General features: G+C 57.8%; 1 protein-coding gene across 1 annotated transcript in view; it reads left to right on the top strand.

The window, feature by feature from the left end:
* Window positions 1–26,050, top strand: part of LOC140404730 (zonadhesin-like) — a 120,685-nt gene that overhangs the window by 81,113 nt on the left and 13,522 nt on the right. The window contains exons 20-31 of the mRNA XM_072493414.1: window positions 313–581; window positions 1,651–1,859; window positions 3,530–3,671; window positions 4,024–4,271; window positions 5,131–5,260; window positions 7,360–7,609; window positions 10,167–10,340; window positions 15,525–15,655; window positions 17,387–17,586; window positions 19,593–19,731; window positions 22,038–22,148; window positions 22,783–22,890. Of these exons, the coding sequence (XP_072349515.1) occupies window positions 313–581; window positions 1,651–1,859; window positions 3,530–3,671; window positions 4,024–4,271; window positions 5,131–5,260; window positions 7,360–7,609; window positions 10,167–10,340; window positions 15,525–15,655; window positions 17,387–17,586; window positions 19,593–19,731; window positions 22,038–22,148; window positions 22,783–22,890 (2,111 nt within the window). The remainder of the gene's footprint in view (window positions 1–312; window positions 582–1,650; window positions 1,860–3,529; window positions 3,672–4,023; window positions 4,272–5,130; window positions 5,261–7,359; window positions 7,610–10,166; window positions 10,341–15,524; window positions 15,656–17,386; window positions 17,587–19,592; window positions 19,732–22,037; window positions 22,149–22,782; window positions 22,891–26,050) is intronic.

Raw genomic sequence — 26,050 nt, 5'->3', positions numbered from 1 at the left:
CCATTGGGTCAGCACCCACCCTCTGAAAGAGCACCCTATCTAGGCCCACTCCTCCGCCCTATATCCGTAACCCCACCTAACCCACACATCTTTGGACTGTGGGAGGAAACCGGAGCACCCGGAGGAAACCCACGCAGCCACGGGGAGGACGTGCAGACTCCGCACAATCTCCCGAGGCCGGAATCGAACCCGGCTCCCTGGCGATGTGAGGCAGCAGTGCTAACCCGCCGTGCCGCCCTAATATCCTGAGTGCAGTGTGGGACAGGGCTTTGTGCATCTCATTGTTCAGGCTTTTGTGGTTTTGCCCCTCAGCTGCCAGTCCGATGACCGGGAGGACCTGGATCCCCCGTGTAGGCCCGAGGAGCAGGCCAGATGGAGGGCCCGGTGCGAGGAGCTGTTATCGGCCAAGTACCAGCAATGCCACAGTGCGGTGAAGCCGGCACCGTTCATCGCGAGCTGCGTCTACGACCTCTGCATGTACGCCGGCATGACCTCCACCCTGTGCAACAACTTCCAGTCCTACGTCGAAGCGTGCAGGAGCGAGGGCGTCGACCTCAAGTGGCGGAACAGCACCTTCTGTCGTAAGTGACCCCAGCCCCGCCGCTGCCCCTTAAAATTCCTCGCCCTCTTCATCGCCCCCTTCCCCCCCCCCCCCGGCCAGGAGGTGGCGCCCACTTCCCGCGCGAGCCGCGAGCGTCGGCGGGCTGCCTAGCCCGGGGTGGGGGGGGGGGGAGGGCCTCAGGCCTGACTCCGCCCGTGCCAAACCCTGCACGGCGTACGGGGGAACAAGAGGAGGCCATTCACCCCCGAAACTTCCACTTCCCCACTTCTGTCCCCTGCCCCTGAAGGTCCGGTACAAATCCCCAACTGACCCCTGGCCCCCTTAACGCTTTGGGGGGGGTTCCGGATTTAAACCCCTAATCGATATTCCCGGTCGCCGTCGCTGACACTCGCTTCAATATTCCAGATTTTATTAATTGGATTAAAATCCTGCCGGCTGTCCCGTGGTGGTGGGTAAGGGTTCTCCCGTTTAAGAGGGGGTGGGGGGGTAACCTTTCATCTGGCACAGGATTGTCAGTATTGGGAGAATCTCTTCCCGGGGGGGGGGGGGCCAGGGTCATGAAATATCTTCAAGGCCTAGTTAGACAGATTCCTCATTTATTTTACCCCCACCCCACCCGCCGTTCGTTCACGGGATCCGGGTGGTCGCAGGCTAGGCTTGCGTTCTGCTGCCCCTCCCTGATTGCCCCCCCGAGATGGATTGGGAAGGGTTGTGTGTGTGTGTGTGTGGGGGGGGGGGGGGGGCAGACAGGACAGCGGGGTTGAGGCCACACCGGACCAACCACGATCGTATTGACCGGCGGAGCAGGCTCGATGGGGCCAAATAGCCTATTACCTATGTTTCCAACCCCAGCTCCTTTCAGCAGCGGCCTTTGTGACCTGAGGCCCGAGCTCTGTCAGCCTATATGATAATACCACAAGGGTGAGATTCGCCTCAGGCCAAGGTGCCCGTCCTGTTAATTGGTGTTGTCAACGCCGATTAAGGAACCTTTGTGGTTATGGCGTCAAATTGCGACTGGTCGTGTTGTTGTGAAGTGCCACCTTTCAGCGACACCTTTCCTCCCCCCGCCCCCCATCCTCTCCTTCCAGCTCTGCCCTGCCAACAGAACAGCCACTACACGGAGTGCGCCTCGACCTGCCCGGCGACCTGCACGGATATCTACGCGCCCGCGACCTGCGGGAGCGACCGGCCCTGCGTGGAAGGCTGCGAGTGCGACGGCGGCTACGTGCTGAGCGATGACCGGTGCGTGGCGTTGGCGGACTGCGGCTGCGTCGACCACTACGGCGATTATCACGAGGTAAGGCCCCGCTCTCCCTCGGACAACCCGACGCCGGACCGGGAGCAGGAGGAGGCCACTCGGCCCCTCGGGCCCTGCTCCCCCCCCCTATCAACACGATCGGGGCCGATCGGATTGTGACGTCAACACCACATTCCTGCCGACCCCGCCCCGGTAACCTTTCATCCCCAATAACCTTTCACCCCGATAACCTTTCACCCCGATAACCTTTCACCCCCGATAACCTTTCACCCCCGATAACCTTTCACCCCCCCTCGTTAATCGAGAATCAATCCAGCTCTACCTTAAAAATGTTCCAAGATTCGGCTTCCGCCGCCATTTTGAGGAAGAAAGTTCCGGAGACTCCCCCCTCTGAGAGAAAATATTTCTCCTCATCTCCGTCTTAAAGGGGCCACCCCCTTATTTTTAAGCGGTGAAGGACACAAACTCCAGGCAGTGCGGCCCCCCAGTGTTGCCGAGTGCAGCTGGGTGGAACTTAAACCCACAACCCTCTGACTTTGCGATGACAATGCCTCCTGCTGAGCCTTTCCCGGAAGGAGGTTACGGGAAAACGGGGAAATAGGGATACTGGTCCCAACGCCATTGACCTTCTGGGTTGGCTGGACGTGACAGCTATCATCGGTTGTTGTTAAAAACCCCACCTCACCCTCACGTCTTTGGGCTGTGGGAGGAAACCGGGGCGCCCGGAGGGAGCCCACGCACACACGGTGGGGGGACATGCAGACTCCGCACAGACAGTGACCCGAGGTCGGAATCGATCCCGGGTTCCTGACGCTGTGAGGCAGCAGTGCTAACCCACCGTGCCGCCAAAATGTGGTTGGCTCTTATCCGGCCCTCTGAAATGGCCCAGCCCAGCCCGCTCCATCCAAGGGGCAATTGAGGATGTGCTACTAATACTAGCCGGGCCGCAATCCCATAAGTGGACTAATTTATCTCGGCCTGTGATCCCGCGTGGCTTCCAATTCGACCCAGAGCAAGATCCGACCAATTGCAGAGGAGTTAATCGCCTGATCACTTTCACTAAGTACCGGGCCCCATACACCAGGGTTATTTCTGGGGGTCCCTGACAGACACCGGACTAGAATCGTGTACGGGTTGTATCAGCCAGGAGGGTGTCCTCGAATCGCCGGAGCGGGATTCGGACCCATGACTTGGTGAGTCAAAGCTGAGAATGGTCCCCACTGAGGGACCAGCCTGTGCATAGTTCCCCCCGAGACAGCCCAGATTGTGTTCAAAGCCAATCACTTACTGGTTTTAAAGCAGGGAGCACGGAAGCACAAGTGGCTCGCACTGTGGCTTCACAGCTCCAGGGTCCCAGGTTCGATTCCCCGCTGGGTCGCTGTCTGCGCGGAGACTGCACGTCCTCCCCGTGTCTGCGTGGGTTTCCTCCGGGTGCTCCGGTTTCCTCCCACAGTCCAAAGACGTGCAGGTTAGGGTGGATTGGCCGCGATAAATTGCCCCTTAGTGACCAAAAAGGTTAGGAGGGGTTACTGGGTTACGGGTGGAAGTGAGGGCTTAAGTGGGTCGGTGCAGACTCGATGGGCCGAAAGGCCTCCTTGTGCACTGTATGTTCTATGTTCTAACTCTGTTGCGGGGAGGAGGCCGTGCGTTTGGCTCTAAGATTGTGTGGGGTGGGGTGACTGCTACCTCTCTGTTTTTCTGTCTCACAGTCCGGGGATAGTTGGCTGAATGAGCGCTGTAACACAAAGTGTACCTGCGCCAAGGGACGCCTGACCTGCAAGAGGCACAAGTGCGGCGAGAACTCGGTCTGCGCGCTGAGCAAAGGCGGCAAGTACAAGTGCAGGCCTGTGGGTAAGTCTCTCTTGGACCCTTCCGCTCTCCCCAAACCCTTTCCCCCCCCCCCCCGCAAAATCCCCCACTGCCACCACCTTCCGAAATTTCCGATTGAATCTGCTTCCTTCCAGCTCGCCGGGCGAAGGAATCGTCTCTCCTCACCTCCCTCCCTGCCGACTCTCCGCGACCTCTGACCCTCTGGGTACCCGCCCTCCTGAGCCCCCAGAACCGTTCAACACAAGATCCCACCGCTGCCCAATGGAAAATTCCGCCCCCCCCCCCCCCCCCACCTCACTCCAAACATTGTCTTCAAGTCAAAGATGGTGATTGTAAAGGAATTGTGTTCTGCTTGACCCCCCCCCCCCGCCAGCGTTCGAGGCCTGCCTGATCTCGGGTGACCCCCACTATCTGACCTTTGACGGCCTGTCGCACCACTTCCAGGGCAGGGGCACCTACACGCTGGTCACCACCGACAAGCCCTCCGAGACCCTGCAGCCAATCAACATCGAAGGCAGGAACCGAGCGAGGAAGAGCAACAGGAAGGTCTCCTACCTGTCTGCCGTCTACATCGATGTTTACGGCCACTCCATCGAATTCCACAAGAAGCGACGCTTCCTGGTGAGGGAGACCAATGAGTCGTTCCTGTGACGTAACGGGATTGGGGTGGGGGGAGCCGGCGACGTGGGAGCAGGAGTAGGCCATTGGGCCCATCGGGCCTACTCCACCTGGCTTCGTGGTTAAAAACTAGGCAGCCTGGACAAGTTGGGCCGCGGGGCCCAATTTTTTTCAATTGGGATGATGGCCGATCTGGATCTTAACCCCATCTGCGCAGGCCCAGAAATCCCTTAATTACCCCCCCCACCTCCTCCCCCAAGGCTTCCTGGGGGATTGAGCGGGAGGTTACGGTGTGGGGGGGAAGTGGGTAAGTGGGGAATCAATCCATCAGAGAGAGGTTGGGCGCTCATTGCCGACGCTCTTCCCTTGCTTGGCAGCGTCACGAAGGCCATTGTACAGTGATTCCGGCCATTGTCACAGTGCAAAACAGGCGCCCCGTTAATAACCTCGCCCCGGGGCGGCGCGGTGGCGCAGTGGGTTCGCCCTGCTGCCTCACGGCGCCGAGGTCCCGGGTTCGATCCCGGCTCCGGGTCGCTGTCCGTGTGGAGTTTGCACATTCTCCCCGTGTCTGCGTGGGTTTCGCCCCCACAACCCAAAGATGCGCAGGGTAGGTGGATTGGCCGCGCTAAATTGCAGAGACGCGGAGCAAGGTCGATCGAACCCCCCCCCCCCCGCCCTCCGGGGCCCAGCAGCGGACAGGGCCGGAAAATCTGCACCCACCCCCCCGCTTGCCGTATTCGGGTTTCCGAATCCTCTGGCGTGTCCCCTCGCCTCGCTGTTGCAAATCAAGTTGTCTCTTCCATCCAGGCCGATGTGTCAGAATAATGTTTTCTCCCCCCCCCCCCCCCCGCCCTTGACACAGCTGGACAACGAAAGGGTGATGCCCCCGTACAAATCGCGTGAAGGTTTCCGTGTCTACCAGAAGTCGAAGACCCTCTACCTGGAGACGGACATTGGCTTGTCGGTCAGCTTTGACGGGAGGGAGAACGCAGGTAAGGGGAGCCACGGGGGGGGGGGGGGGCAGCGGTCGCCAATAGCCTCAGGTCAGGGTGGGGGTTGGTGCGCGGCCATTGCGTGACGGGTCAAGGGTACGTGTCCAGCTCCTGAAGCCCCGGCTTCAAACCCCCACTCTGACCAGAGAGGGAACGGTCTTTGATTAATTAGCCCGGGATATTTTCTCGCCATGGGCAACGGGAGACCGAGGGCCGCCATTTTGTCCTTGAAGAACGCCAGCTTACGCCCGCTCGCACCGGCATGTGGGTGACCCCCAGCGCCCTCCTGGCACGGTGCAGCACGGCTGACGAACCTGGCCTTTCCCACCCAGAGTAGATAGAAGGGAATTCTGTAAATACTGGCGGGAAGCGTGACCTCGGCCGCCGTTTGGATCTCAAGCGTTCCAACGCGGCAGTGAGATCGGGCATCTGCCCAGTGGAGGCCCCTGTACCCCACTGACTGCAGCGGTTCAAGAGGTGAGCTCACGACCACCTTCTTATTTATACACGGGGCGAGGACGTCATTGGCGAGGCCAATATTTCCCATCCCTAATTGCCCCTCAGGAAGGTGGTGGGCGAGCCGCCTTCTGGAACCCGTTGCAGTCCCTGCGGTGTAGGTACACCCACTGTGCTGTCAGGGAGGGAGTTCCTGGGTTTCGACCCAGCGACAGTGAAGGAACGGCCGATATATTTCCCAGTCGGGGTGAGGAGCGACTCGGAGGGGAACCTCCAGGTGGTGGGGTTCCCAGGTATCTGCTGCCCTCGTCCTTCTAGATGGTAGAGGTCGTGGGTTTGGAAGGTGCTGCCTGAGGAGCCTCGGTGAGTTGCTGCCGTGCACCTTGTAGACGGGACACACGGCTGCCACTGTGCGTCGGTGGGGGAGGGAGTGAATGTTTGTGGAAGGGGGGAGCAATCGAGCGGGGCTGCTTTGTCCTGGATGGTGTTGAGCTTCTTGAGTGTGGTTGGAGCTGCGCTCATCCAGGCAAGTAGAGAGTATTCCCTCACACTCCTGACTTGTGCCTTGTAGATGGTGGACAGGCTTTGGGGAGGGTCAGGAGGTGAGTTACTCTCCGCAGGATTCCCAGCCTCTGACCTGCCCTGGTAGCCACAGTATTAATGTGGCTGGGTCCAGTTCAGTTTCTGATCAATGGTAACCCCCAGGATGTTGATAGTGGGGATTCAGCGATGGTAATGCCATTGAATGCCAAGGGGCGATGGTTAGATCCTCTCTTGTGGGAGATGGTCATTGCCTGTGGATCTGTGTGGCGCGAATGTAACTTGCATGTTTGTCAGCCCAATCGGGATTCTGGGGCGGGATTCTCCGTAATCGGCGCGATGTCCGCCGACCGGCACCCAAAACGGCGCGAATCAGTCCGGCATCGCGTCGCCCCAAAGGTGCGGAATCCTCCACATCTTGAGCGGCCGAGCCCTCACCTTGAGGGGCTAGGCCCGCGCCGGACTGATTTCCGCCCCGCCAGCTGGCGGGAAAGGCCTTTGGTGCCCCGCCAGCTGGCGCGGAAATGACATTGCCGGGCGGCGCGTGCGCGGGAGCGTCAGCGGCCGCTGATGGCATCCCCGCGCATGCGCAGTGGAGGGGGGTCTCTTCCGCCTCCGCCATGGTGCAGACCGTGGCGGAGGCGGAAGGAAAAGAGTGCCCCCACGGCCCAGGCCCGCCCGCGGATCGGTGGGCCCCGATGAGCGGGCCAGGCCACCGTGGGGGCACCCCCTGGGGCCAGATCGTCCCGCGCTCTCCCCCCCCAGGACCCCGGAGCCCGCCCGCGCCGCCTTGTCCCGCCGGTAAGGTAGGTGGTTTGATTCTCGGCGGCGGGACAGGCATTTTAGCGGCGGGACTTCGGCCCATCGCGGGCCGGAGAATCAAGCGGGGGGGGGGCCCGCCAACCGGCGCGGCGCGATTCCCGCCCCCGCCGAATATCCGGTGCCGGAGACTTCGACAACCGGCGGGGGCGGGATTCACGCCAGCCCCCGGCGATTCTCCGACCCGGCGGGGGGTCGGAGAATCTCGCCCCTTGTCAGCGACGCCCGCACCCCACCCAATGAATGACGGTGCCCCGTCACCCAAACCTTTTATCTTCTTCCAGATATTATCATTCCCAGCCTGTATAAGAGGAAAGTCCTGGGCCTGTGCGGTAACTATGACGGGAGGTTCAGGAATGACTTCACCCTGCCGGATGGCACGCGCGTTTCCAACGTGAACGTGTTCGGGAACAGCTGGAAAGTGGAAGACAGGGAGGAGGAGGACAACAACGATGATGATGATGATGATGATGATGACGATGACGATGACTGGACAAGGAGGCGGCCCCAGCAACCCCACACGAGGAGATACAAGTGAGTACCAGATAGTCGGCGGGGTACAGCGGGCGGGGGAGGCGCTTAGCGGCGCAGGAAAAAAATACCTCTCCCTATCCAGTTCCTTTCAAGACCTCGGGCGCATCCCAGTGCGTACGGCCAATGAAGTCGCTTTGCAAGGTGGAACATGTGGCAGCCAACCGGCGCACGGCAAGGTCCCACGAATTGCAATGTGGTGGGCAGATCTTTGTTTTTTTTTTAGGGTAAGGTTTGGGGTGGGGGTGGAGTGAGGGGTGGGGGGGCGGCGGGGAGGTGCAGATGTTAAATGTTGGTCTAGGGCGCCGGTAAGAACTCCCTGGCTCCTCTTACGAATACCGCCTAGAACATAGGGCCTTGTAGAACGTGGGGCAGCACGGTAGCATTGTGGACAGCACAATTGCTTCACAGCTCCAGGGTCCCGGGTTCGATTCCCCCGCTGGGTCACTGTCTGTGCGGAGTCTGCACGTTCTCCCCGTGTCTGCGTGCGTTTCCTCCGGGTGCTCCGGTTTCCCCCCACAGTCCAAAGATGTGCGGGTTAGGATGGATTGGCCGTGATAAATTGCCCTTCGTGTTGGGTGGGGTTACTGGGTTATGGGGATAGGGTGGAGGTGTTGACCTTGGGTAGGGTGCTCTTTCCAAGAGCCGGTGCAGACTCGATGGGCTGAATGGCCTCCTTCATAGAACATAGAACATAGAACAATACAGCGCAGTACAGGCCCTTCGGCCCACGATGTTGCACCGAAACAAAAGCCATCTAACCTACACTATGCCATTATCATCCATATGTTTATCCAATAAACTTTTAAATGCCCTCAATGTTGGCGAGTTCACTGCTATAGAACACAGTTCCTTCGGTACTGTAAATTCTGTGATAAATTCTATGATAGAACATAGAACATTACAGCGTAGTACACCCCCCCCCCCCCCCCCCCCAGGACCCCGGAGCCCGCCCGCGCCGCCTTGTCCCGCCGGTAAGAGAGGTGGTTTGAATCTCGCCGGCGGGACTTCACAGTACAGGCCCTTAGGCCCTCGATGTTGCGCCGACCTGTGAAACCACTCTGAAGCCCATCTACACTATTCCCTTATCGTCCATGTGTCTATCCAATGACCATTTGAATGCCTTAGTGTTGGCGAGTCCACTACTGTTGCAGGCAGGGCATTCCACGCCCTTACTACTCTCTGAGTAAAGAACCTACCTCTGACATCTGTCCTAAATCTATCTCCCCTCAATTTAAAGATATGTCCCCTCATGCTAGACATCACCATCCGAGGAAAAAGGCTCTCACTGTCCACCCTATCCAATCCTCTGATCATCTTGTATGCCTCAATTAAGTCACCTCTTAACCTTCTTCTCTCTAACGAAAACAGCCTCAAGTCCCTCAGCCTTCCCTCATAAGATCTTCCCTCCATACCAGGCAACATCATGGTAAATCTCCTCTGCACCCTTTCCAATGCTTCCACGTCCTTCCTATAATGCGGCGACCAGAATTGCACGCAATACTCCAAATGCGGCCGCACCAGAGTTTTGTGCAGCTGCAACATGACCTCATGGCTCCGAAACTCAATCCCTCGACCAATAAAAGCTAACACACCGTACGCCTTCTTAACAACCCTCTCAACCTGGGTGGCAACTTTCAGGGATCTATGTACATGGACACCGAGATCTCTCTGCTCACCCACACTGCCAAGAATCTTACCATTGGCCCAGTACTCTGTATTGGCTGATGGTAGCATCTCAAGCCTTGGTTCTGACCCGCAGAAGACAGGAGACCGTGAATCGAGGGCAGGACCGTCGGAAGGTCTTCCTGTGAGAGGCGCCGTCTTTCTTGTCTCTCCCCACCCCACCGCCCTCCTTGAGGCGCATGTGAAAGGTCCCCATGGAAGTCTTTGGAAGAGGGGGGAGGGGGGAGTTTCCTCGCCACCAGAGCCAATCGTCATCTCTCAGCCAACGAGTGCCAAAGGAGGCCACCAGGTTTCTGTTCACGGGAACCAGCGCACGCAAAATGGCCGCCGTGTTTTCCATGGCAACCACGCCTCAGGAGAAGGTACCTCATTGGCTGTAAAGTGCTTTGTGACGTACCAATGTTGTGAAAGAGATTCGACGTCCAGGATTCAAGTGATTGGAGTGGGCCGTTTGGTTGATCCTTTGCCGGGAGGAACTGTTGGCAACTTTACCACAGGAAGAAACACTCGGTGCGGCATTCTCCCCTTGGGTTCTGGCACCCGATCATTTCAATCCTCGGGGAGGGGGGAGGGGGTAATTTCTGGCTCTTTGGTCGAGTCAGCATTGGCCGAAAGGCCTCCCTCTGAGTTGTACAACTCTCCGGAGTATCACGGCCACTTCGGGCCCACGGGACAGGATGTGAAGCTCCTGGCCGAGGGTGCGATTCACGCTTCCCACCGGCAGCGCACCCCGACAAGCGGCGGGAGTGTGGCGATCGGCGCGCCCCCCCCCCCCGGGAACACGCAGCGAATCCAGCTCAGTCTGTCATTTTGGCATGTCGGTCTCTGATTTCGTTGCTAAGTTGCCCCCTCTCTCCCTCTCTCTCTCTCTCAGGCGTGAAGTCGTTGGCGAAGACACTGGGCCCGAGCCTGAGACTGGATTTTTGATGGCATGCACCGACGATCAGCTAGGCGTGATCAACAGCACGGCTTACTGCGGGGCCATTTTGGACCCTCTGGGGCCATTCCAAGAATGCCATCGGAACATCGAGGCAGAACCGTACCACCGGTAAGCTTGACCCCCATCGTCGCTGGCCCCAGTGGGTTCGACAGGCATACGGGGCGGCACGTTGGGCATGGGACTCCCACTGAACCTTCCTGTCCCTCAAACATTTCGACCAAGTCGTCTCCTTGAGAACCTTTACTCTCTCCCTGACGACCCTGGTACCAATGAGGTGTGGGTTGGCCTGCAGGTGGAGCAAGCAACGAGGAGGGCAAAGGTCACGGTGGCCATTATCGCAAGGGGATTGGTGGACAGGAATGTTGAGTTGTTGCAGGGTTTTGGCGAGACCGCATCCGGAGCAGCGTGCGCAGTTTTGGTCACCGCGTTTAAGAAAGGATTGGCTCACATCGGAGGCGGGAGAGCGAAGGTTCACGAGATCGGCCTCTGTGATTCTCTGGAGTTCAGAAGAATGAGAGGCGATCCCATCGAGACGAACAGGATTCTGAAGGGGTTTGACAGGGTTGGGCGCTGAGAGGTTGTTGCCCGCTGGTCGGGGAATCTAAAACACGGGGGACACAGTCTCAGGATAAGGGAGTCCGCCATTTTGGGATGGAGTCGGCCATTTTGGGATGGAGTCGGCCATTTTGGGATGGAGTCGGCCATTTTGGGTCTGGGATGAGGAGAAATTTCTTCACCCAAAGGATTTCTGAATCTTTGGAATCCTCCAATCCCAGAGGACTGAGGTAGCTCTACTGTCAGGGGGAGTGTAGAGGGAGCTCTGTACTGTCAGGGGGAGTGTAGAGGGAGCTCTACTGTCAGGGGGAGTGTAGAGGGAGCTCTGTACTGTCAGGGCGAGTGTAGAGGGAGCGCTGTACTGCCAGGGGGAGTGTAGAGCGAGCTCTGTACTGTCAGGGGGAGTGTAGAGGGAGCTCTGTACTGTCAGGGGGCGTGTAGGGGGAGCTCTGTACTGTCAGGGGGAGTGTAGAGGGAGCTCTGTACTATTAGGGGGGTGTAGGTGGAGCTCTGTACTGTCAGGGGGAGTGTAGAGGGAGCTCTATACTGCCAGGGGGAGTGTAGAGGGAGCTCTGTACTGTCAGGGGGAATGTAGAGGGAGCTCTGTACTGTCAGGGGGAGTGTAGAGGGAGCTCTGTACTGTCAGGGGGAGTGTAGAGGGAGCTCTGTACTGTCAGGGGGAGTGTAGAGGGAGCTCTGTACTGTCAGGGGGAGTGTAGAGGGAGCTCTGTACTGTCAGGGAGTGTAGAGGGAGCTCTGTACTGTCAGGGGGAATGTAGAGGGAGTTCTGTACTGTCAGGGGGAGTGTAGAGGGAGCTCTGTACTGTCAGGGGGAGTGTAGAGGGAGCTCTGTACTGCCAGGGGGAGTGTAGAGGGAGCGCTGTACTGTCAGGGGGAGTGTAGAGGGAGCTCTGTGCTGTCAGGGGGAGTGTAGAGGGAGCTCCGTACTGTCAGGGGGAATGTAGAGGGAACTCTGTGCTGTCAGGGGGAATGTAGAGGGAGCTCTGTACTGTCAGGGCGGAGTGTAGAGGGAGCTCTGTACTGTCAGGGGGAGTGTAGAGGGAGCTCTGTACTGTCAGGGGGAGTGTAGAGGGAGCTCTGTACTGTCAGGGAGTGTAGAGGGAGCTCTGTACTGTCAGGGGGAATGTAGAGGGAGTTCTGTACTGTCAGGGGGGTGTAGAGGGAGCTCTGTACTGTCAGGGGGAGTGTAGAGGGAGCTCTGTACTGTCAGGGGGAGTGTAGAGGGAGCTCTGTACTGTCAGGGGGAGTGTAGAGGGAGCTCTGTACTGTCAGGGGGAGTGTAGAGGGAGCTCTGTACTGTCAGGGGGAGTGTAGAGGGAGCTCTGTACTGCCAGGGGGAGTGTAGAGGGAGCTCTGTACTGTCAGGGGGAGTGTAGAGGGAGCTCTGTGCTGTCAGGGGGAGTGTAGAGGGAGCTCCGTACTGTCAGGGGGAATGTAGAGGGAACTCTGTGCTGTCAGGGGGAATGTAGAGGGAGCTCTGTACTGTCAGGGCGGAGTGTAGAGGGAGCTCTGTACTGTCAGGGGGAGTGTAGAGGGAGCTCTGTACTGTCAGGGAGTGTAGAGGGAGCTCTGTACTGTCAGGGGGAATGTAGAGGGAGTTCTGTACTGTCAGGGGGGTGTAGAGGGAGCTCTGTACTGTCAGGGGGAGTGTAGAGGGAGCTCTGTACTGTCAGGGGGAGTGTAGAGGGAGCTCTGTACTGTCAGGGGTGTGTAGAGGGAGCTCTGTACTGTCAGGGGGAGTGTAGAGGGAGCTCTGTACTGTCAGGGGGAGTGTAGAGGGAGCTCTGTACTGTCAGCGGGAGTGTAGAGGGAGCTCTGTACTGTCAGGGGGAGTGTAGAGGGAGCTCTGTACTGTCAGGGGGAGTGTAGAGGGAGCTCTGTACTGTCAGGGGGAGTGTAGAGGGAGCTCTGTACTGTCAGGGGGAGTGTAGAGGGAGCTCTGTACTGCCAGGGGGAGTGTAGAGGGAGCGCTGTACTGTCAGGGGGAGTGCAGAGGGAGCTCTGTACTGTCAGGGGGAGTGTAGAGGGAGCACTGTACTGTCAGGGGGAGTATAGAGGGAGCCCTGTGCTGTCAGGGGGAGTGTAGAGGGAGCTCTGTACTGCCAGGGGGAGTGTAGAGGGAGCTCTGTACAGTCAGGGGGAATGTAGAGGGAGTTCTGTACTGTCGGGGGAGTGTAGAGGGAGCTCTGTACTGTCAGTGAGTGTAGAGGGAGCTCTGTACTGTCAGGGGGAGTGTAGAGAGAGCTCTGTACTGGCAGGGAGGGTAGAGGGAGCTCTGTACTGTCAGGGGGAATGTAGAGGGAGTTCTGTACTGTCAGGGGGAGTGTAGAGGGAGCTCTGTACTGTCAGTGGGAGTGTAGAGGGAGCTCTGTACTGTCAGGGGGAATGTAGAGGGAGTTCTGTACTGTCAGGGGGAGTGCAGAGGGAGCTCTGTACTGTCAGGGGGAGTGTAGAGGGAGCACTGTACTGTCAGGGGGAGTATAGAGGGAGCCCTGTGCTGTCAGGGGGAGTGTAGAGGGAGCTCTGTACTGCCAGGGGGAGTGTAGAGGGAGCTCTGTACAGTCAGGGGGAATGTAGAGGGAGTTCTGTACTGTCGGGGGAGTGTAGAGGGAGCTCTGTACTGTCAGTGAGTGTAGAGGGAGCTCTGTACTGTCAGGGGGAGTGTAGAGAGAGCTCTGTACTGGCAGGGAGGGTAGAGGGAGCTCTGTACTGTCAGGGGGAATGTAGAGGGAGTTCTGTACTGTCAGGGGGAGTGTAGAGGGAGCTCTGTACTGTCAGTGGGAGTGTAGAGGGAGCTCTGTACTGTCAGGGGGAATGTAGAGGGAGCTCTGTACTGTCAGGGGGAGTGTAGAGGGAGCACTGTACTGTCAGGGGGAGTATAGAGGGAGCCCTGTGCTGTCAGGGGGAGTGTAGAGGGAGCTCTGTACTGCCAGGGGGAGTGTAGAGGGAGCTCTGTACTGTCAGGGGGAGTGTAGAGGGAGCTCTGTACTGTCAGAGGGAGTGTAGAGAGAGCTCTGTACTGTCAGGGAGTGTAGAGGGAGCTCTGTACTGTCAGGGAGGGTAGAGGGAGCTCTGTACTGTCAGGGGGAATGTAGAGGGAGTTCTGTACTGTCAGGGGGAGTGTAGAGGGAGCTCTGTACTGTCAGGGGGAGTGTAGAGGGAGCTCTGTACTGTCAGGGGAAGTGTAGAGGGAGCTCTGTACTGTCAGGGGGAGTGTAGAGGGAGCTCTGTACTGCCAGGGGGAGTGTAGAGGGAGCTCTGTACTGTCAGGGGAAGTGTAGAAGGAGCTCTGTACTGTCAGGGGGAGTGTAGAGTGAGCTCTGTACTGTCAGGGGGAGTGTAGAGGGAGCTCTGTACTGTCAGGGGGAGTGTAGAGGGAGCTCTGTACTGCCAGGGGGAATGTAGAGGGAGTTCTGTACTGTCGGGGGAGTGTAGAGGGAGCTCTGTACTGTCAGGGAGTGTAGAGGGAGCTCTGTACTTTCAGGGGGAGTGTAGAGAGAGCTCTGTACTGGCAGGGAGGGTAGAGGGAGCTCTGTACTGTCAGGGGGAATGTAGAGGGAGTTCTGTACTGTCAGGGGGAGTGTAGAGGGAGCTCTGTACTGTCAGTGGGAGTGTAGAGGGAGCTCTGTACTGTCAGGGGAAGTGTAGAGGGAGCTCTGTACTGTCAGAGGGAGTGTAGAGGGAGATCTGTACTGCCAGGGGGAGTGTAGGGGGAGCGCTGTACTGTCAGGGGGAGTGTAGAGGGAGCTCTGTACTGTCAGGGGGAGTGTAGAGGGAGCACTGTACTGTCAGGGGGAGTATAGAGGGAGCCCTGTGCTGTGAGGGGGAGTGTAGAGGGAGCTCTGTACTGCCAGGGGGAGTGTAGAGGGAGCTCTGTACTGTCAGGGGGAGTGTAGAGGGAGCTCTGTACTGTCAGAGGGAGTGTAGAGAGAGCTCTGTACTGTCAGGGAGTATAGAGGGAGCTCTGTACTGTCAGGGAGGGTAGAGGGAGCTCTGTACTGTCAGGGGGAATGTAGAGGGAGTTCTGTACTGTCAGGGGGAGTGTAGAGGGAGCTCTGTACTGTCAGGGGGAGTGCAGAGAGAGCTCTGTACTGTCAGGGGGAGTGTAGAGGGAGCTCTGTACTGTCAGGGGGAGTGTAGAGAGAGCTCTGTACTGTCAAGGGGAGTGAAGAGGGAGCTCTGTACTGTCAGGGGAAGTGTAGAGGGAGCTCTGTACTGTCAGGGGGAGTGTAGAGGGAGCTCTGTACTGCCAGGGGGAGTGTAGAGGGAGCTCTGTACTGTCAGGGGGAGTGTAGAGGGAGCTCTGTACTGTCAGGGGGAGTGTAGGGGGAGCTCTACTGTCAGGGGGAGTGTAGAGGGAGCTCTGACTTGTCAGGGGGAGTGTAGAGGGAGCTCTGTACTGTCAGGGGGAGTGTAGAGGGAGCTCTGTCCTGTCAGGGGGAGTGTAGAGGGAGCTCTGTCCTGTCAGGGGGAGTGTAGAGGGAGCTCTGTCCTGTCAGGGGGAGTGTAGAGGGAGCTCTGTCCTGTCAGGGGGAGTGCAGAGGGAGCTCTGTCCTGTCAGGGGGAGAGTAACAATATAGTGCCCCTTCTAAGTTTGTATTTTGATGTATGTGTTTCCTGCACAATCTGTTGCTGAATCGATCTCTCAGAATCGAGTGTGTCGCTCCCATTCTGTCATGGTTGAGATGCCAATCGTTGCCCTCTATCCCCCAACAGGAACTGCCTCTTCGACCTGTGCCAGTTCTTCAATAACTCCCAGATGCTGTGTGACAGCTACGAGGCCTACGTTCGTGCCTGTCAGGAGAACGGGACCACCCTGCGGAACTGGAGGCCCCAAACCAGCTGCGGTGAGCCTGAATGCGACGCCCGCGTGCTGCGGGGGTCCCGGGGTGGGGGGCTGGGGTGAGGAACTATTTACCTGGTCTGTGTTGCTGATCGGGAAACGCAGCTGCCCGCTGGGCCACAGATTGCACCCCCGGGGGTGAAGCATGTCTCGGGCAGGGAGACAGTCAAAGACTTGCATTTCAGTTGCACCTTTAGTTGGTAAATCATCCCCAAGTGTTACACAGGTCCAAGATAGTGAGGTGAGCGCAGCTCCAATAACACTCAAGAAGCTCGACACCATCCAGGACAAAGCAGCCCCGCTTGATTGGCTCCCCTTCCCCAAACATTCACTCCCTCCCCCACCGACGCACAGCGGCAGCCGTGTGTACCGTCTACAAGATGCACTGCAGCAACTCACCGAGGTTCCTCAGGCAGCACCTTCCAAACCCACCACCTCTACCATCTAGAAGGACGAGGGCAGCAGAGACCTGGGAACCCCGCCACCTGGAGGTTCCCCTCCGAGTCGCTCGCCGCCCCGACTGGGAAATATATCGGCCGTTCCTTCACTGTCGCTGGGGCAAAATCCCTAACTGCACTGTGGGTGTACCTACACGTCAAGGACTGCAGCGGCTCAAGATGGCGGCTCACCCGTCACCGTCTGAAGGGGCAATTACGGATGGGCAACAAATGCTAGGCCCAGCTAGCATCCCGTCAGAAATAAATAGATAAGAAGGTCTGGCTTAGAGTGTTCACTGATACTGCTTCACCACCACCCCTCTTTGCTGGACCAATCAGGACCCCCACCCCGCCAAGGATAGGTGTACTCAAAGCTCCCTGCGAGAGTTAACCTTTCACCTCGCACTTCCTGGGGCCCAAGGAGACGGGCGCGGAAACCCCAATGGCCGTTGCAGGGGGTCATCGGTGGATTCTGAGAGTTTCTGCCACAGGCCGGCCAAAGAGATTCCAGTCTGCGGAGGGGGTGAGGAGGACGGACTCCGGGTCAGAAAATTGGGCAGGGATCCAATCCTCTGCCTCCCCGCCAACCGTCATACCCCTGGGGCGTCGGGCACAGTGGTGGTGTTCAAAATGGCCGCCAAATTGGTCGGCCGGGTGGCGCAGCGGTTAGCACTGCTGCCTCACGGCGCCGAGGACCCGGGTTCGATCCCGGCCCTGGGTCGCTGTCCGTGTCTGCGTGGGTCTCACCCCCACAACCCAAAGGCGTGCAGGGTAGGTGGATTGAACCGTGCTGCTGGCCTGCCTTGGTCTGCTTTAAAAGCCAGCGATTTAGCCCAGTGCTAAACCAGTAGAGATATTGGTCGAGGGGTGAATATTAGTTCAAGGTACCAGGGAGAACTACCCCAGTCTCATTCCAGCAATGGCCGTGGGAGTGTTTATACCCACCTGTCTAAGGTGGAAGCGGAGCTGGGGGTGGGCCTCATTTACAAGACGCCGCCTCTGACAGTGCAGCGCTCGCTCAGTATTCCCCTGGGAGTGTCAACGTGGATTTGGATCTCAAGTCTCCGGGGTGGGGGGGGGGCGGTGTGGGGGGGGTGGGGGGGTGGGGGGGGGTGTCTTGAACCCTTCCGAGCCTGAGAAGCAAGGCGGGAGGAGGAGGAGAGAATGGAGTTCGGACCACAACCAGATCGGCTTATTGAAGGGCGGAGCAGCCTCGAAGGGCCTCCTCCTGCTCCGGAGTGCTACATTCAAACTGACAATTACCTTACCCGCCCCGCTATGCCTTTCCTGTCTTGCAGCTATGGCCTGCCCCCCTCACAGCTCGTACAAGCCCTGCATGGCCGCCTGCCCGCCCACCTGCGGAGACCTGGCCGCCCCATCACAATGCGACACCCTTTGCCTGGAAGGCTGCGAGTGCGACAGGGGCTATGTCTACAGCGGCTACGAGTGCGTGCCCTACAGCCAGTGCGGCTGCACCTATCGCGATAAGTATTACGAGGTAGGCCTTTGCGACGCCTTTAACACGCGGCCAAACATCCCAGGGCCCTGCACGGGAGGCAATCAGCAAACGGATAGCCCCGAAAAGAGGGACAAGTTTCCAAATCGATATACCCTCCAATAACAGGACAAGCACGAGAATATATTGAAACATATAAGATCCTGACGGGGGTGTGGTCAGGACGGGCGTGGATGTCTCCTCTTGTGGGAGAAGCAGGAAGGAGGGGATCACCATTAACAAAATGAGGGGCCGCCCATTTCAGACGCAGGAGCAGAAGTAGGCCATTCGGCCCATCGAGTCTTCCCCGCCATTCAATGAGATTGTGACTGATTTGGGGCGATATTCTCCGGTATCGGCGCGATGTCCGCTGACTGGCGCCCAAAATGGCGCAAATCAGTCAGGCATCGCGCCGCCCAAAGGTGCGGAATGCTCCGCATCTTGGGGCGCCGAGCCCCAACCTTAAGGGGCTAGGCCCGCGCCGGACGAATTTCCGCCCCGCCAGCTGGCGGAAAAGGCCTCTGGTGCCCCGCCAGCTGGTGCGGAAATGACATCTCCGGGCGGCACATGCGCGGGAGCGTCAGCGGACGCTGACGGCATTCCCGCGCATGCGCAGTGGAGGGAGTCTCTTCCACCTCCGCCATGGTGGAGGCCGTGGCGAAGGTGGAAGGGAAAGAGTGCCCCCACGGCACAGGCCCGCCCGCGGATCGGTGGGCCCCGATCACGGGCCAGGCCACCGTGGGGGCACCCCCCGGGGCCAGATCGGCCCGCGCCCCCCCCCCCCAGGACCCCGGAGCCCGCCCGCGCCGCATTGTCCCGCCGGTAAGGTAGGTGGTTTAATCTACGCCGGTGGGACAGGCATTTTAGCGGCGGGACTTCGGCCCATCTGGGCCGGAGAATCACGGGCGGAGGCCCGCCAACCGGCGGGGGGTCGGAGAATCTTGCCCCTGATGTTTCAATCCTCAACTCCTCTTTCCCACTTTATCCCCAATAACCCTCGATCGCCTCACTGATTAACAATCTCGGCCTTGAACATACTGAACGACCCGGCCTCTACACCTCTCTGCGGTAAAGAATTCCACAGATTCACTCCCCTCTGAGAGAAGAAATTCCTCCTCATCTCTGTCTGAAATGGGCGACCCCCCCCCCCCTCACTCTGAGACTCTGCCCTCTGGTCCCAGACTCTCCCACAAGGGGAAACAACCTCTCAGCATCGATCCTGTCAAACCCCCTGAGAATCCGATACGTCTCAATAAGGTCGCCTCTAATTCTTCTAAACTCCCAGTGAGGACAGGCCCAACCTACTCAACCTCTCCTCCCTACCCGGGATCAACCGAGTGAACCTTCTCTGGACGGCCTCCAATGCCGGTATATCCTTCCTTAGATAAGGGCACCAAAACTGTCCACAGTATTCCAGCTGTGGAAAACAAACATTCTTCCCACTTGTTTAAATATACTGGTCACTTTTTATCTCCAATCAAGCAATACCCATCTCTGGTCAAAATCCACTTTTAAATACAGTTAGCAAACACAGGAATACTTGGGTGTATAGAAATGTCTTGGCGAAGCTGCTTTGAGAGAGAGATCCTTCAGGAAACAGCCTGCAGATTCTTGCCCGTGTCAAGCTACTGTTTAAACCTCCCAGCATTTGGAATAAAAACTCCCGTTCTGTTTACTGTAAAATCAAAATGGAAACTCAACACCTGACTGCTTCCGCCCCGGTTCCTCCCAATAACTACATCATCCCACTAACTGGGTTATTGCCAACTTACTCAGGATAAACACATTGGGCCCAAATTTAACAGAAATAAAGCCAGGGGTGTTGACCTTGGGTAGGGCGCTCTTTCTAAGTGCCGGTGCAGACTCGATGGGCTGAATGGCCTCCTTCTGCACTGTAAATTCAAGTGCGTTTAGCTGGGTGTTTCCCGAACCAAGTCTGTCTCCTGTGTCCACCAACTTGCCTTCACTTGCTGTTTTATTTTTAAACCTTCCCTCGAATTGAAACACAGGTCGGGGAGAGGTTCGTCACGGACGATTGCGTCGGGGACTGTACGTGCAACGCCACACAAACCGTTTTGTGCTCGCCGATGTCATGTCCGGGAAACACGACCTGCACTGTGGTGAACTTCGCCAGGGCCTGCGGCACAAGTAAGAACATGGTAGCTCCGGGTGGGCGGCGAAAAACTAATTAGGGTTAGGACGAGGTTCCCTAGATTGCCGGGATACACCCTGCTGCTTCCGGGCGTGGAAAGGGAGGGAAGAATTGGGGATATATACAAGTGGCTGGGGGAGCAGGGAGGCGAGCGGGTGGCGAAGATCAAGGAGAAATGGGAAGCGGAGTTGGGAATGGAGATCAATTGGGGAGTATGGAGTGAGGCACTGCGAAGGGTAAACGGGACCTCTTCTTGTGCGAGGATGAGCCTGATACAGTTTAAGGTGGTGCACAGGGTGCATATGACTCGGGCGAGAATGAGTGGGTTCTTTCAGGGGGTAGCAGATGAGTGTGAGAAGTGTGGGGGCAGGGGGGCCAGCGCACATGTTTTGGGGTTGCGAAAAATTGGGAAGATTCTGGGCGGGAGTGTTCGCGGTCATAGCCAGGATAGTGGGGGAGGGAGTGGACCCAGACCCTTTGGTGACGATATTTGGGGTCTCAGAGAAGCCGGAGCTCATGGAGAGGAGGAAGGCCGATGTCGTGGCCTTCGCCTCTCTGATTGCACGGCGGCAGATTCTGCTGGAGTGGTGGTCGGCCTCGCCACCGGGGGGTAGCAGCTTGGTTGGGTGACCTGTGCAACTTCCTACGGTTAGAGAAGATAAAGTATGAGTTAAGGGGCTCAGCAGGGGAGTTTGAGAAAAGGTGGGGGATGTTTGTGACCCTGTTTGAGGAGCTGTTTGTCACGGTGGTGGGGGGTGGGGGGGAGAGAGAGAGAGAGAGAACGTGGTGGGGGTGCGGCTAAGAAAGTCTGATGAGCAACACCAGGGGTGTTTGATTTTCATTGGCGTTCCACAGCTTCCATTAGCTAGTTGTGACCCTATTATGGGCCCAGGTTTAGAGAACCCCAAAGTGTATCATGGAGTTCACCTGACCCACGACTTTTACTAGATTGTGGTATCCTTTGCGGGTCCTTTGCTTTCTGAATGAGGAAGTGCAGTGTCTCACAAAGAGCACCGAGGGATGTTCATACAATCATAGAATTTACAGTGCAGAAGGAGGCCATTCGGCCCATCGAGTCTGCACCGGCTCTTGGAAAGAGCACCCTACCCAAGCCCACACCTCCACCCTAGCCCCGTAACCCAGTAACCCCACCCCACCTTTTTGGACACTAAGGGCAATTTAGCACGGCCAATCCACCCTAACCTGCACATCTTTGGACTGTGGGGAGGAAACCGGAGCCCCCGGAGGAAACCCCCGCAGACACGGGGAGGACGTGCAGTCTCCGCACAGACAGTGACCCAAGCCGGGAATCGAACCCGGGACCCTGGAGCTGCGAAGCAACTGTGCTAACCACTGAACAAAGCTAATTTATTTGCACTATAACTAAATAGATTCGACTTGCTTGCTAAAATAGGAAAGATTGCAGATTGACTAACTTAGGGGCTGGTTTAGCACAGTGGGCTAAATAGCTGGCTTGCAATGCAGTACAAGGCCAGCAGCGCGGGTTCAAACCCCGTACCGGCCTCCCCGAACAGGCGCCGGAATGTGGCGACTAGGGGCTTTTCACAGTAACTTCATTGAAGCCTACTGGCGACAATAAGCGATTATTATTATGATGAAGATGCTAACTACTGAACTCCTGATAACACGACTATTCCCCACCTCGCCGAACAACCTTCTCCTCGAATCAAGAGTATCCCATGATCCGCCTGTATGCACTTGGTCGCCATCTAGTGATTGGATGTAGTCAGAGTAAATTGTTAACCCTTCATTATTATTACGGTACACATATTGTCACACACCGCCACTCATGATTTGGAATACCTCTCTCAGATCCCCTCTCAAACCTTTCTCAGGGCGTAAATTGAACTTACCGGCGGGACCTGGCAGCGCGAGCGGGGCGATCTGGCCCCGGGGGGGGGGGGGGGGGGGGGCGCGGGGCGATCTGGCCACTCCGGGGTGGGCCTAGAGGGTTCCGCACCTTTGGCGTGGTTCACGCCGGGACCCCCCGCCCCACCGGGTACGGGAGAATCCCGCCCCATTCCTGGAAACGTTTTCCTCCCCCTCACATCCTTGCGAGAGCGTGGTGTCCAGAATTGGACTCAATACTCTAGTAGAGGCCGGACTAGCGTTTTATAAATGTTCGATGTAACATCGGTGCTTTTAAACTCCCTCCCTCCCGGACAGTAATCGGGGGGGGGGGGGGCGGGTGGGGGGGGGGGGGGGGGGGGAATCAATGAATTCAGGTTGTATTGACAGATTATATCACGGATTTATTTATCCACGATTTTCCTATTCGCAGATGAGTCTGGCTGTTCCACAGTTACCTGCCAAAATGGCGGCACTTGCGAAGAAAGTGTGAACGGCGTCCAGTGTTCGTGTCCCCCCTTCTATGGAGGGCGGTACTGCGAGAGTAAGTGAACTGATGGGCGGGTCAGAATCAGCAACGGCGGTGATGGGGTTTTTTTCCCGTGGGCTGTGGGCCTAGCTGGGTTGGGCCTACGTTTATCGGCCGCCCCTGATTGCCCCTTGGGCAGAGTGTCCCGCTCGACCGTCGCAGAGGGGCATTTGAGAGTCAACATGGCTGTGAGGCGGGGGTGGGGGTGGGGGGGGGTGGGGGGGGGCCGGGGGGGCCCTCTGGAATCACGTGTAGGCCAGACCGGGGTAAGGACGGGAGATTTCCTCTCCCTTAAAGGGGACACGAGTGAACCAGGTGGGGTTTTTAACCCAGGGAAGGAGCGAAGAGGATAATATATAATTTTTCTTTTTTTATATAAATTTAGAGTACACAATTATTTTTTCCAATTAAGGGGCAATTTAGCGCGGCCAATCCACCTACCCTGCACAACTTTGGGCCGTGGGGACGAAACCCACGTAGACAGGGGGAGAATGTGCAAACTCCACACGGACAGTGACCCAGAGCCGGGATCGAACCCGGGACCTCGGCGCCGTGAGCGGGGGGGGCGGGGGGGGGGGGGGGCGGGGTTGGCCTGCGAAATCCCCGCTCGGTGAATTTCTAAACTGGACTGTCCTTGATTGTTCCTCAGGAGGATCTTGTGAACCAAACGTCTGTCAGAACGGAGGCGCCTGCTTTAAGAACGGAGCCAAGTTTGCCTGCTCGTGTCCGCCTTTATACGGAGGGGAGCTTTGTGACGGTAAGGTGATGCACAATCAATTGCACAAAGACTAAAGTTGGGGACAACTGTGGCTGTATTACAGTCAGATGCGCGGCCTCCTGCTGCAGCTGGCGAAATGGCAGGGCACTGGAGGTCATGCATATTTACACAGTTCTCCGTGGGCGGAGCCAGCCGGCAGGAGCTACCGGCGAGCCTGTAGTGCAGGTCCTACCTTACATCTCCTATTACAATGATTCACCACATTCACCCCCTGTTAAAAATGAGTCCGGCGGGGGTGACGTGAAACTATATTCAATTAGTGCAATTATGTACAGTGGTCGGGAAAGAAAAGTCCATGTTGACGGTCCGGAGTCCGTCAAAGGTTCAGCCGGTCCGGTGCTTTGGTGCTTCGTTGGGAGCGGCGTAATGGTGGCGGCGAAGTCGGTGCTGGCGGTGGTGGAGGTGGCACCGATGGCGGTGGTGGAGGTGGCACCGATGGCGGTGATGCTGGCCAGTCATTGGGGAACTCCGGGAGCGTGCCGAAATCCTCTTCGTCCTCTTGTGCGGAAAAGGAGAGGGGGGGTGCTCTGGTGGGGTCAATATTGGCAGCGAGGTGGGAAGTGGGGGGGGGAGGCGCATGGGTGGGGGTGTGTGTTGGGGTGGAACCTGACGGTGCCAGGTCCCTGAGTGAGACGGTATCTTGGCGGCCGTCGGGGAACTCAATGTAGGCATATTGAGGGTTGGCGTGGAGCAGGTGAACCCTGTCCACCAAGGGGTCCACCTTGTGGAGTCGGACGTGCCTACGGAGAAGGACCGGTCCTGGAGCAGCGAGCCAAGTCGGGAGCGACACCCCGGATGTGGACTTCCTGGGGAAGGTAAAAACATGTTCATGGGGTGTGTTATTAGTGGCGGTGCACAATAGTGACCGGGTGGAGTGCAGAGCGTCAGGGAGGACCTCATACCAGCGAGAGGCTGGGAGGTTCCTGGACCGTAGGGCCAGCTGGACGGCCCTCCAAACCGTCCCATTCTCCCGTTCTACTTGCCCGTTTCCCCGGAGGTTGTAGCTGGTCGTCCTGTTGGAGGCGATACCCTTGCTGAGCAGGAACTGACGCAGCTCATCGCTCATGAATGAGGATCCCCTGTCACTGCGGATGTAGGCGGGGAAACCGAACAGAGCGAAGATGGTGCTGAGGGCCTTGATGACGGTGGCAGGCGTTATATCGGGGCATGGGATGGCGAAGGGGAATCTGGAGTACTCATCGACCACACTGAGAATGTACATGTTACGGTCGGTGGAGGGGAGGGGCCCTTTGAAATCCACGCTGAGGCGTTCAAAGGGGCGGGAAGCCTTCACCAGGCGCGCACGGTCCGGCCGGTAGAAGTGCGGCTTGCACTCCGCACAGACCTGGCAGTCCCTGGTGACTGTCCTTACTTCCTCGACAGAGTAGGGCAGATTGCGAGCTTTGACCAGATGGTACAATCGAGTGACCCCCGGGTGACAAAGGCTGCCGTGTAGGTCCCAGAGTTGGTACACTTGTGCGCTGGCACATGTACCTCGGGAGAGGGCGTCTGGGGGCTCGTTGAGTTTAGCGGGACGATACAACATCTCGTAATTATAGGTGGAGAGCTCGATTCTCCACCGCAAGATTTTATCATTTTTGATTTTGCCCCGCTGTGTGTTGTTGAACATGAAGGCTACCGACCGTTGGTCCGTGAGGAGAGCGAATCTCTTACCGGCCAGGTAATGCCTCCAATGCCACACAGCTTCAACGATAGCTTGGGCCTCCTTTTCGATGGATGAGTGTCGAATTTCCGAGGCATGAAGGGTGCGGGAAAAGAATGCCACGGGCCTGCCTGCCTGGTTTAGAGTGGCGGCAAGGGCGACGTCTGAAGCGTCGCTTTCTACTTGGAAAGGCAGTGACTCGTCCACTGCGCGCATCCCGGCCTTGGCGATGTCTGCTCTGATGTGGGCGAAAGCATGTTGTGCCTCGGCCGCGAGGGGGAATTGGGTGGACTGAATGAGTGGGCGGGCCTTGTCCGCATAGTTTGGGACCCACTGAGCGTAGTAGGAAAAGAACCCCAGGCAACGTTTGAGGGCCTTGGGGCAGTGGGGGAGGGGAAGTTCCATGAGGGGGCGCATGCGGTCGGGGTCGGGCCCGAGAAGTCCGTTTTGGACTACATAGCCGAGAATGGCTAACCGGGTCGTGCTGAACACACACTTCTCTTTGTTGTAGGTCAGGTTGAGAAGAGTGGCAGTGCGGAGGAATTTATCGAGGTTGGCATCGTGGTCCTGCTGGTCATGGCCGCAGATGGTGACATTATCTAAGTACGGAAAGGTGGCCCGCAAACCGTACTGGTCGACCATTCGGTCCATCTCTCTTTGGAAGACCGAGACCCCATTTGTGACACCGAAAGGGACCCTAAGGAAGTGATAGAGGCGACTGTCCGCCTCGAAGGCAGTGTATGGCCGGTCCGACTTCCGGATGGGGAGCTGGTGTGAGGCGGATTTCAGGTCACTTGTTGAGAAGACCCGGTACTGCGCAATCTGATTGACCATATCGGATATGCGTGGGAGGCGGTACGCGTCGAGCTGCGTGTACCGATTGATGGTCTGGCTGTAGTCCACGACCGTCCTGTGTTTCTCCCCAGTTTTAACCACTACCACTTGGGCTCTCCAGGGGCTGTTGCTGGCCTCGATAATACCCTCCTTACGCAGCCGCTGGACTTCGGACCTGATGAAGGTCTTGTCCTGGGTGCTGTACCGTCTGCTCCTAGTGGCAACGGGCTTGCAATCCACAGTTAGATTGGCAAAAAGACAGGGGGGATCGACCTTGAGGGTCGCGAGGCCGCAAACGGTAAGGGGGGGTAAGGGCCCGCCGAATTTGAGGGTGAGGCTCTGGAGGTTGCACTGGAAGTCCAGGCCCAACAGGAGTGCAGCGCAGAGATTAGGAAGGACATAGAGGCGGAAGTTACTAAATTCGACGCCCTGGACCGTGAGGTTGACTCGGATCGGGACGGAGTGGGACCCGGAGGCGAGGGAGATCCTTTGATTGGCAGGGTGGACCGCGAGGGAGCAGCGCCTTACCGTATCTGGGTGAACGAAGCTTTCGGTGCTCCCGGAGTCCAGCAGGAACGAGGTTGCATGGCCGTTGATTTTAACCGTCATCAACGCGGTGGCCAGGTTGTGCGGGCGAGATTG

This window comes from Scyliorhinus torazame, chromosome 31, assembly GCF_047496885.1.
Source record: "Scyliorhinus torazame isolate Kashiwa2021f chromosome 31, sScyTor2.1, whole genome shotgun sequence".
NCBI lineage: Eukaryota > Metazoa > Chordata > Chondrichthyes > Carcharhiniformes > Scyliorhinidae > Scyliorhinus > Scyliorhinus torazame.
This window is presented reverse-complemented; position numbering and strand designations above follow the sequence as displayed.